Source organism: Malus sylvestris, chromosome 15 (assembly GCF_916048215.2).
Source record: "Malus sylvestris chromosome 15, drMalSylv7.2, whole genome shotgun sequence".
Lineage (NCBI taxonomy): Eukaryota > Viridiplantae > Streptophyta > Magnoliopsida > Rosales > Rosaceae > Malus > Malus sylvestris.
The window spans coordinates 9,825,155-9,836,046 of NC_062274.1; the positions used below are offsets into that span (position 1 = coordinate 9,825,155).

Below are 10,892 nucleotides of genomic sequence, written 5' to 3' on the forward strand. Positions count from 1 at the left end.
TGATGCTTCACCGCCCAACATTATGTGCCATACAACATCGTTGGCCTTATTGCCGTCCTATAAAATTTTCCCTTGAGCTTCAGTGGCCTATGACGGTCACACAACACGTCGGATGCACTCTTACACTTCATCCATCCAGCTCGTATTCTATGGTTGAGATCTCCATCTAATTCTCCGTTCTCTTGCAAGATAGATCCTAGGTAGCGAAAACGGTCGCTTTTTGTGATCTTCGCTAGATTGCTCCGGTCATTAGTGTGGATAAGTATATAAATGGATAGAGATAGGAAAGCAAACACAAGATGTACGTGGTTCACCCAGATTGGCTACGTCCACGGAATAGAAGAGTTCTCATTAATTGTGAAGGGTTTACACAAGTACATAGGTTCAAGCTCTCCTTTAGTGAGTACAAGTGAATGATTTAGTACAAATGACATTAGGAAATATTATGGGAGAATGATCTCGTAATCACGAAACTTCTAAGTATCGGAGTGTGGTGTCGTCTTGACTTGCCTTATCTGTCTCATAGGTAGATGTGGCATCTTCTCTGGAAGTACTCTTCCTCCATCCAGGGGTGGTATCTTTAACTGGTGGAGATGCACAAGGTAATGTATCAATTTCACTTGAAGCTTACTTGTAGTTTCAGGCTTGGTCAAGCGCGATACAAACCATGTAGTAGGAGTCCCCCAAGTCGCCGAGCTAGGGGGTCTGCTGAAAGAGGTGACAGACAAGGTAAGCAATCAGAGCTCCGACTGATTGTTCACCTTCTCCCCATCTTGCAGCAGCATGAAGGATAAAGAGAAGAAAAATGAGAAGAGATGATATGAGATACTTTTGCTTTTGAAGAAGTAACTTTCCACAGGCTTATTCTTGAACTGAGCTGGAGGGTTTTCTGGTTTCCTCCAGAGTATAAGGCCGACTGAAGAATTTAAGGGTCAAAACAAGTCCATCAAATCTAGAGTACGTTCCACCCTGCTGATATGGGATACTTTTGCTTTTGACAGAGTAATGGATGTATCGGCACGTGTGCTGTTACGCTTGTCTCCACATGCTTCCTTGTATCCTTCGCACTTGCCCTATCTGTTCCTCAAGCAGATGCGGAATCTTCCCTGGAAACATAAGATGTTGCAGATAAGTACTCGAGAGCAATGCCAGGTAAGGGGTTCCAGGCAGTCAGTTCCTGGCTGGAAGCTTGATTCCAAGTGCTGACTGATTGCTCTCTTTCTCCTTGTCTTGCAGGTAAAAACAAGGCCAAAGGAAAAGACAGGGAAAAAGCATGATATGGGATACTCTTGCTTTTAACCCTGATGATATGAGATATTCTTGCTCTAGTATAGCTTGTTTGCAGAGGTATTATCGGGTGGAAAGAAAGCTGAATATTTCGAAAGGCTTCGTTGGGAGTGCCCTCTCAGATATGATGAAGGGTTGAGCATTTTTGCAGGTCTGCCTGTCCGTTGGGGATGGAGGTCGACATATATAGGAGTCTCCCTAACAACAAGTAGTAATGTTATTCCTTTACCCTGCTTGGTCATAGCACGGTAGTGGGAGCTGCCAGTTTCACATGTTTTAACTCTGTCAGAGCACTTTGGAAAAGTGGTCTGTGGTATCTGGCTCTCGAGATTCGGAGAACGATGCCTCTTCGATTTTTGAGAAAGCAATCATGCTGGGGGTCTGGCTCTCGAGATTCGGAGAGCAGTGTCTCTTCGATTTTTGAGGAAGTAATCATGTTGGGAGTCTGGCTCTCGAGATTCGGAGGGCGGTGCCTCTTCGATTTTGGAGCAAGCAATCTTGTTGGGAGTTGTCTCGAATGTGAGTAAAGGTTGGGCATGTTTGCTAGTCTACCTTGCCACGAAGCACAAAGGTTGACACACAGGGACTTTCCAATTATCCAGCAATGGTACTGTTCCTTTACCCTCTCTTCGATTTTGAGAAAGTAGTCATGTTGGGAGTCTGGCTCTCGAGATTCGGAGGACGGTGCCTCTTCGATTTTGGAGCAAGCAATCTTGTTGGGACTGTTTTCTCGAATGTGAGTAAAGGTTGGGCATGTTTGCTAGTCTACCTTGCCACGAAGCACAGAGGTTGACACACAGGGACTTTCCAATTATCCAGCAGTGGTACTGTTCCTTTACCCTTGTGGGTAATAATATGGTAGCTAGACCTTCAAAATTTATGTGTCTAAACTTTGTTAGTGCTGTTTCTTTGCTATTCTTTTACCTTTCTTGGTCAGAGCGATGTAGTGGGAGCTGCAAGCTTCACGTGCTCAACTTTGGCAGAGAACTTTGGCAAAGTTATCTGTGGTACCCATGAGCTATTGTTGCGTGTGGGAAGTGGGTGATTGAACAGTAAGATTCATGTGCTTTCTACTTCACCAGAAGTCTTCGACAGAATGCCCATAATTTCTGCAAAGCTGAGTGTGCGTGTGACAGGTGTTGACAAGGCTAGAAAAGTAGGTGCCTCTTCGATTTCTGAGATCGGCCCTCGTGGTCTCTGAGCAGCCCAGCTTTTGAGAAAGCGAGCGCCTCTTCGATTGATTCGGAGAACGATGCCTCATCGATTTTTGAGAAAGCAATCATGCTGGGGGTCTGGCTCTCGAAGATTCGGGGAGCAGTGTCTCTTCGATTTTTTAGAAAGTAATCATGTTGGGAGTCTGGCTCTCGAGATTCGGAGGACGGTGCCTCTTCGATTTTGGAGCAAGCAATCTTGTTGGGAGTGTTTTCTCGAATGTGAGTAAAGGTTGGGCATGTTTGCTAGTCTACCTTGCCACGAAGCACAGAGGTTGACACACAGGGACTTTCCAATTATCCAGCAATGGTACTGTTCCTTTACCTTCTCTTCGATTTTTAAGAAAGTAGTCATGTTGGGAGTCTAGCTCTCGAGATTCGGAGGACGGTGCCTCTTCGATTTTGGAGCAAGCAATCTTATTGGGAGTGTTTTCTCAAATGTGAGTAAAGGTTGGGCATGTTTGCTAGTCTACCTTGCCACGAAGCACAGAGGTTGACACACAGGAACTTTCCAATTATCCAGCAGTGGTACTGTTCCTTTACCCTTGTGGGTAATAATATGGTAGCTAGACCTTCAAAATTTATGGGTCTAAACTTTGTTAGTGCTGTTTCTTTGCTATTCTTTTACCCTTCTTGGTCATAGCGATGTAGTGGGAGCTGCAAGCTTCACGTGCTCAACTTTGGCAGAGAACTTTGGCAAAGTTATCTGTGGTACCCATGAGCTATTGTTGCGTGTGGGAAGTGGGTGATTGAACAGTAAGATTCATGTGTTTTCTACTTCCCCAGAAGTCTTCGACAGAATGCCCATAATTTCCGCAAAGCTGAGTGTGCGTGTGACAGGTGCTGACAAGGCTGGAAAAGTAGGTGCCTCTTCGATTTCTGAGATCGGCCCTCGTGGTCTCTGGGGAGCCCAGCTTTTGAGAAAGCGAGCGCCTCTTCGATTTCTGAGATCGGCCTTCGTGGTCTTTGAGCAGCCCAACTTTTGAGAAAGCAAACGCCTCTTCGATTTCTGAGATCAACCCTCGTGATCTCTAAGCAGCCCAGCTTTTGAGAAAGCAAACGCCTTTTCGATTTCTGAGCAGGCGCCTCTTCGATTTCTGAAGCTCCGTCGAGTGCAGATTTTTATAGGGGCTGGCATTAAGTTCCAAAGCACACTTGAATCTCCACCAGTAGAAGCTTCATTCTTGCACTTCTAAGATCTTGATTTGTCCGACCTCTTCTCTCTTCAACACCTTTGAAAATGTCTGGCCCCTCCGACCGTCGTTTTGACTTGAACCTTGTTGAAGAGACAGCCCCGCCTTCTCCAGACAACATATGGCGCCCATCCTTCGTCTCCCTTACTGGTCCTCTTACCGTTGGGGATTCCGTGATGAAGAATGATATGACCGCTGCGGTGGTGGCCAGGAACCTTCTCACTCCCAAAGATAACAGACTACTTTCCAAACGGTCTGATGAGTTAGCTGTTAAGGATTCGCTGGCTCTCAGTGTTCAGTGTGCAGGTTCTGTGTCTAATATGGCCCAACGCCTATTTGCTCGAACCCGCCAAGTTGAATCATTGGCGGCTGAAGTGATGAGTCTCAAACAGGAGATTAGAGGGCTCAAGCATGAGAATAAACAGTTGCACCGGCTCGCACATGACTATGCTACAAACATGAAGAGGAAGCTTGACCAGATGAAGGAAACTGATGGTCAGGTTTTACTTGATCATCAGAGATTTGTGGGTTTGTTCCAAAGGCATTTATTGCCTTCGTCTTCTGGGGCTGTACCGCGTAATGAAGCTCCAAATGATCAACCTCTGATGCCTCCTCCTTCTAGGGTTCTGTCCAGTACTGAGGCTCCAAATGATCCCCCTCCGGTGCCTTCTCTTTCTGGGGCTCTACCGGCTGCTAAGACTTCTCCTAAGCAACCTTTGTGAAGGCTCCCTCTTGTGTGTTTATTTTGACTCATGTATATGTACATATTTGTAGCTTATCGGGGATATCAATAAATAAGTTTTCCTTCATTTCAACGTACTGTGTTAAATACACCAAAGCCTTCTTCGTTAAGTTCTTTGAATTTTCTTTTGTTGAAGCTTGTATGTTGAAGCTTTCTGAGTGGAGCATGTAGGTTGGGGTAGTGTTCCCTTAATTTTCCGAGTGAGGAAAACTTCTCGGTTGGAGACTTGGAAAATCCAAGTCACTGAGTATGATCGGCTATATGAATCATAGAACGCCATTGTGCTCGATCCTGTGTCATGTCCTTCGTTAGATCCAAGTACTCTAAGTCTTTTCTTAGAGTCTCTTCCAAAGTTTTCCTAGGTCTTCCTCTACCCCTTCGGCCCTGAACCTCTGTCCCATAGTCGCATCTTCTAATCGGAGCGTCAGTAGGCCTTCTTTGCACATGTCTAAACCACCGTAACCGATTTTCTCTCATCTTTCCTTCAATTTCGGCTACTCCTACTTTACCCCGGATATCCTCATTCCTAATCTTATCCTTTCTCGTGTGCCCACACATCCAACGAAGCATCCTCATCTCCGCTACACCCATTTTGTGTACGTGTTGATGTTTCACCGCCCAACATTCTGTGCCATACAGCATCGCCGGCCTTATTGCCGTCCTATAAAATTTTCCCTTGAGCTTCAGTGGCATACGGCGGTCACATAACACGCCGGATGCACTCTTCCACTTCATCCATCCAGCTTGTATTCTATGGTTGAGATCTCCATCTAATTCTCCGTTCTTTTGCAAGATAGATCCTAGGTAACGAAAACGGTCGCTCTTTGGTATTTCTTGATCTCCGATCCTCACCCCTAACTCGTTTTGGCCTCCATTTGCACTGAATTTGCACTCCATATATTCTGTCTTTGATCGGCTACAAGAATATCATGGAGCATGGTAAAAATGAAGTTAAAGATAATTCAATCAAATTGATTCTCATTTTCTATGTATAAGAGTTAGAGAGTTAAGCAGAAATAAACATAAACAGTGAGAGAAAGATAGAAAAAGAATATTAATGATATATAATTCCAATATATAAGGTCTATGAGTCATCTCATATAAAGGGAATGTAATAAAGCATCAAAGATCCCGAAAGCGGCTAGAAAATAGAAATTTCTATCCGCCCGCATGGTAGCGATCCAACCAAAGATTTTTATTCTATTGAGCCCCCCCACATGGTAGCGATCCAACCAAAGATTCTTATTCTAGTGGGGACGGCTACCGTACACGCCCTTTGACGGCGAGCTACCCTCGCCTTCCTCATCTATAGGCATTTCTATCCGCCCGCGCGTCTCGTGACTGTAATGGTTGGGGTTGGCTCTGCTCGCCGGTGCTTAATGCATTCAATCTTACTTGGGTCTACTGCAACCCCTTTAGCTGTAATGACATGCCCCAAATATTCTGCACTTGGACTTCCCTGGAAATTAGTAACTGAACCTGATTCCCTATGGGCCTCGATTCTGGGAAGCAAGTATCTGAACAACTCTTTCTTCAATTGTGAAGCAAATTCTAAGTCATCCTAAATTTTCATATTATCTCAAAATAATTCGAAAAATCAATTAATAAATGCCAACGAAACCAATAAGACAGACCAATTCTCCTATTTTCTTTAAACTATAAGAAAAGCAATGGAGAATCTTTTAAAGAAAGATACCATTCTATCAGTTTCAACTACACAGAAAAAAAACTCATAAAATAAATTTGTTATTTAACTGGATTTGACTCTCCTCAGAACAAGTTGCTTTAGAGATAAGCAGTAAAAAGGACTAAGAACTATAAACAATTTGTACCGTAAGTGCAGCCAACGGGGACCCATCAAAAGCAGAAAGAACCAGCTCACTCTTTAGAAAAGCTTCATAAAGTTTCCGCTACACCATATAAATGATCAACTTAAGAAATATACAAATAATACCTGAAACTACTTGGAAGGATTAAAAGAATATCATGGAGCATAGCAAATCAAACCTGACAGCCCGTCAATCTCAACCAAACAATGATCTCGTTCTTTTTAGAAAGTTTGGCACTTGTTTGGTCATTGTCTTCATTAAATACCTCACTCTTTAAGCGACGCAGAAAAAAAGGTTTAATACGTTCTCTTAGTTCCTGTAGTAAAATGTAACAGATATTTATCGTTAATACTATCAGACATCATAGGAACATAGTTTGCAGCAGTATATAACAAGTAATATTATCAGACTACTGAAATAGTGAAGAATTTAGAATAAATAAACAATCATGAGTAAAACTGCATTCAAATGATCAGCGTATAAAGACTTCCCATTTACAAACACATAATATCTTGTATGCTTGCAAAGTCACCAATGAATTTTGCCTATTTCTACAATGCATCAGTTAGGTTCAATGAAAACATGATTAGATTTCTAAATTTAAATTTAAATCGTAGCTGGCAAAGCATTAAGATTCAAACAATCTAAGATTCTAATATTTCCAAAAGTGTTTGATTCTATAATTTGTCTGCTAAACTAACAGAAAAGGACACCTGAAATGTTCGACATAGGTTACTGTCATCAAACAATTAGAAACTTTTAAGAGTGAGACTGAGGCCAAAATAAAACCGTATCATACACTGATTCCTATTGGTCTAGCGTCACTACAGCTACATTGAATAACTAGATACAGGAGATACAGGATATACAACATAAATAAACAACTGAAACAATATGGTCCATAACATTGTAATATAGACACCAAAAAGAAATTTCATGATATCAGGTCACACAAAGCATATTAAAACATTTATGGTATCATTACCTTTGCAACCGTTGAACCAATACGCTTTTCCCTATCCGAAGCATTTTTCTCATTTCCACGAAGAATGAGAGACTCAAACTGTTCCTTAAAACTGAAAAAAAAAAAAAAAATTCCGAGAGTTTTATACAGAAACAGATAAATAACTCAAGGCAACCAGCACGGGGAGGAAATTATTACCATTTCTTATCTCCCAGTAGCTCAGGGCAACAGAAGTTGAATAAGGCCCACAACTCCTATTTTAGACATAAAAAGTACAAAGAATCAACAAATTATGTCTAGGTTTTTGTTTAAGACATAAAAAATGTAAAAAGGAATACTATGGCACAACCGAACCTGACCTTCAGATTATTTTGCAATGGCGTGCCGCTTACAATAATGCGATGGCCACAAGGTATCTCAAGCAAACTTTTGGCTCTTTGTGTACTAGGGTTCTTTATGAGATGCCCCTGAGATATAAATAGGTCCATCTTATCATTATGCAAGGAAATAAAGTTCTTACACAAATAAATTAGGTTGTTTCATGCACTTTTCAGATAAAGAAATCTGGTTTCTCATAGGCAACTAAGTACATTACAAGTATAATTTGATGTGTTGGATGCGTGTGAGTACCAGAGTGTGCACATTCAACTGAGGCAAGCAAGGAAATTGATTGGATGAAACATCACGGCGTGAAATTTTTCAAATGTACAAACTAAGTAACACAAGATCATTTTGTTAATAATTTCAAAGGTATCTATATATCTGAAAGAGGAATTGCTTGAAAGTATCTGTAAAAGCAATAAAATTTCTTGAAAAGATGATACTTCTAAAATAGTTACGGAAATACTAAACAATCAATAATTCACCAATTAAACATGCATGTTTTATCATAGTATATCCCTGATCAATATGTGACGTATACAAGGAAACAAGGCTTCTCTTAGACGGGACCCTGCACTATGGTATGTGAGAGGCCGGTTGAGTACTCGAAATGACTAATAAGCTTTCTTTTGCATGACGATAATTAATAGAAGCTATAATGTCCCTTAGAAAAAACATAACAGTCAATTACTCAAAGAAAGTAGCATATGTATTCTCACCTCATCAAGTATCATATAATCCCATATGATATCTTCTCTTCCATCATCAAGAACATAGTCATCCCCTCTTAAAGATTTTGAGTTAACCCGCACAATATCATAAGTTGTGAGAAGAATGCCTTTGTCCTATGAGAAAAGCAATGAACAGTGAAGACAGAATCATATGGAATTTAAGCATAGTTCTTATTTTAAAAGCAAAAAAAGTGCAGCCAAAGTCATACTACAAGTTTACTCAAACTACATTAGTTAAATAATCTGGATGCATCGTTATGCTTCATTCTGTGGTAATTAAAGATTTTAATGGTTGCATCAGCTTCTCTCCATTCCTATATACATGTTGAATTCAAAAGAAAAAAGGGCATCTGCATAGTTAAACATGTTGTTTGCTAATAAATATATTGCATCTCAGATGTTCATGGAATTTGTTTGCGGTTTCTGAGTTTTTTCTGTGTTTTGGGTTGGTCTTCTTGACCAACCTCTTTGTTGCCTTTCTCTACTCTTCATAGAATCGTTCTTTATGATTAAAGAAACAATGTTGACTGATTTTGATTTGACAAAAAAGACACATCAATCACCTGATGTATTTATATTATAGAGGAATTACCTGAAGTACATACTGAAGCTCATATTTTCGAGCTTTAGCGCAAGTCCCATAGTATCTACATAGACGCACAAGCAACTGATTACAGATTGGCTTTCTTACATACATGATACTTGAGAAATTAATCATATAAAACAAGACCAAGTAGCCTCACTCTCTTATCTTATCAGCAAGACCCACAGATGATAATTCTTTAATCCAATGGGAAAGCAGTGTTTTAGGGGCCACAACCATAACTCTTTTAATCAACCGTGAATGAAATAATCCTGCTACGAAGCTACAAATCTGTAATAAGATTAAACCAGTACCTATGAATTACACAAAAGAAGAAAAAAGACACCAAAGTAATATATCTGTTAAAGTATCCTCTTTCATTACCTGCATCGTTTTGCCCAAGCCCATGTCATCACCCAAGATTCCACCCTTCCCCTGACAATGCAAAGACCATAGCCACTTTAGGCCATCACGTTGATGTGGAAACAACATTGTCGCAATCTTCCCAGGCAACTTGTAAGTAGATGTGAGACCATTCAAAGTAATAGAACTATCAGTCACCAGAGCACAATCATCAGTAGAATCATCGATCACAATAAGCTCATCAGATTCATAGAACTCTTTAACAATACCACTCTGCCTCCCTGATTCTTTAACTATCTTATTGTCACTCAAAAATACACAGCCATCCTCAACACCAACCTCGCTTTTTACGACTTTAGGAACAAGAGGACAGGCCACAGTTTTTGGTTTTTCATCCACCCATAAAGTTTCTCTTTTCTTTTGACCATCATGTTTCATAGCCAGGCTGCCTTGTTGAGGTTCACTCGGCAAATAAGCATCTGTCTCCTTGCCTTTGGTTTTAGACACATTAGAACCTTCAACCATGTCCGCTTTTCTGGCACCCCTCCTCTCAATTGACAGTAACTCAAGCCTCGAGCTCAAGTCATCAAGAATATCCCTAATCTCATTCCCGCCACCATTGGCACTAGTCTTGCTCGGATTTTTTTTCAGAACTTCCGGTGATTCATAATCAGCAATGCCCGAAACGTTGGGCTCATCAAGCACTGGTTGTTTATCAGCATGATCACTGTCAGCCCGATAAGAAACTTTACAAAGACGGCGTCTACCTTCAATCTTAACCTTTGAAGGTTTTTCTTCTTCTAGAATTGATACCATAAACAAAAAAAAACAAAAAAACAAAATGTAAGGAAAAAAAAAATCAAACAATTTGGGGTTTTGCAGTCACACGAGCATTTAATCAAACAGATAGTGGGCAAGAGAAGAGCGATTACCAGGAGAAGAATCAAAATCAGCGAGTGAGAAATGAGGAAGGTTGTGAACCCTTTGGCCTTCGATCGGTGGCTTCACCTCCTCCATTTCCCCTTTATCGCCCTCTGCTGATAACCCAACAAAAAAATAACAAAATAAAATTAACGAAAAATAAATATAATAATGAAAAATTAAGGAGGGAAGAGAGTAAAGTGGTTAATAGGGTTAATAATACCGGCGGGTGTGGAAGAAGGATTGGCAGCAGCAGCAGGAGGAGGAGGAGAGAGGAGGTCTTGAAGGAGGCGATAGTGGCTGTCGTTTAGACTCTCTGGTTTTTTGCCGCCTTTCCTCTCCTCCGCCATTTCAAAAGTAAAATACGACAACTTTTTAAATTTTATTTTTCGTTTTTAATGTTTGCGGTCTTTCCATACATGGAGCTTTTCATTTCACGCTTTTGAGTGCCACTTTCAAATTTGAACGTTTGTAATTTGCACAATTTTTAATGTGGTATTCATCTATATTTTGTTTTTTTTACAAACATATCGTAAGTTTTGCATTTACATAGTAAAACCTTAATAATTTAATGTTTAATAAATTAATAACCTTCATTAAATAACATGCTTAATTAATAATTTGCTAATTATAATATAATACATTATACATCAAAACAATATAGTATATTTTTACTGTACAATTTAT

The 10,892-nt window shown here is 40.4% G+C and overlaps 1 protein-coding gene and 1 long non-coding RNA gene across 6 annotated transcripts in view; both read right to left on the minus strand.

Moving 5' to 3' along the window:
- Positions 1-10,646, minus strand: part of LOC126601910 (protein CHROMATIN REMODELING 24-like) — a 53,158-nt gene extending 42,512 nt beyond the window's left edge. Inside the window, exons 1-11 of one of the 5 annotated variants that reach the window (XM_050268682.1) lie at positions 10,429-10,646; positions 10,217-10,318; positions 9,306-10,081; positions 9,082-9,212; positions 8,931-8,985; positions 8,327-8,452; positions 7,586-7,693; positions 7,425-7,480; positions 7,248-7,338; positions 6,441-6,578; positions 6,266-6,343 (exon numbers count right to left, since the gene is read on the minus strand). In XM_050268682.1, coding sequence (XP_050124639.1) covers positions 6,266-6,343; positions 6,441-6,578; positions 7,248-7,338; positions 7,425-7,480; positions 7,586-7,693; positions 8,327-8,452; positions 8,931-8,985; positions 9,082-9,212; positions 9,306-10,081; positions 10,217-10,318; positions 10,429-10,555 — 1,788 coding nt within the window. In that variant the 5' untranslated portion in view covers positions 10,556-10,646. Of the gene's footprint in view, positions 1-6,265; positions 6,344-6,440; positions 6,579-7,247; positions 7,339-7,424; positions 7,481-7,585; positions 7,694-8,326; positions 8,453-8,930; positions 8,986-9,081; positions 9,213-9,305; positions 10,085-10,216; positions 10,322-10,428 lie in introns of all 5 variants that reach the window. The other 4 variants (XM_050268680.1, XM_050268681.1, XM_050268679.1 and 1 more) reach the window with 4 other exon arrangements.
- LOC126601929 (uncharacterized) lies at positions 1,930-5,353 on the minus strand. Its single transcript, XR_007615865.1, has 2 exons — positions 3,071-5,353; positions 1,930-2,155 (listed from the first exon to the last, which is right to left on the minus strand). It is a non-coding gene; the product is annotated as an uncharacterized LOC126601929 (long non-coding RNA).
- Positions 10,647-10,892: the final 246 nt, after the last annotated feature.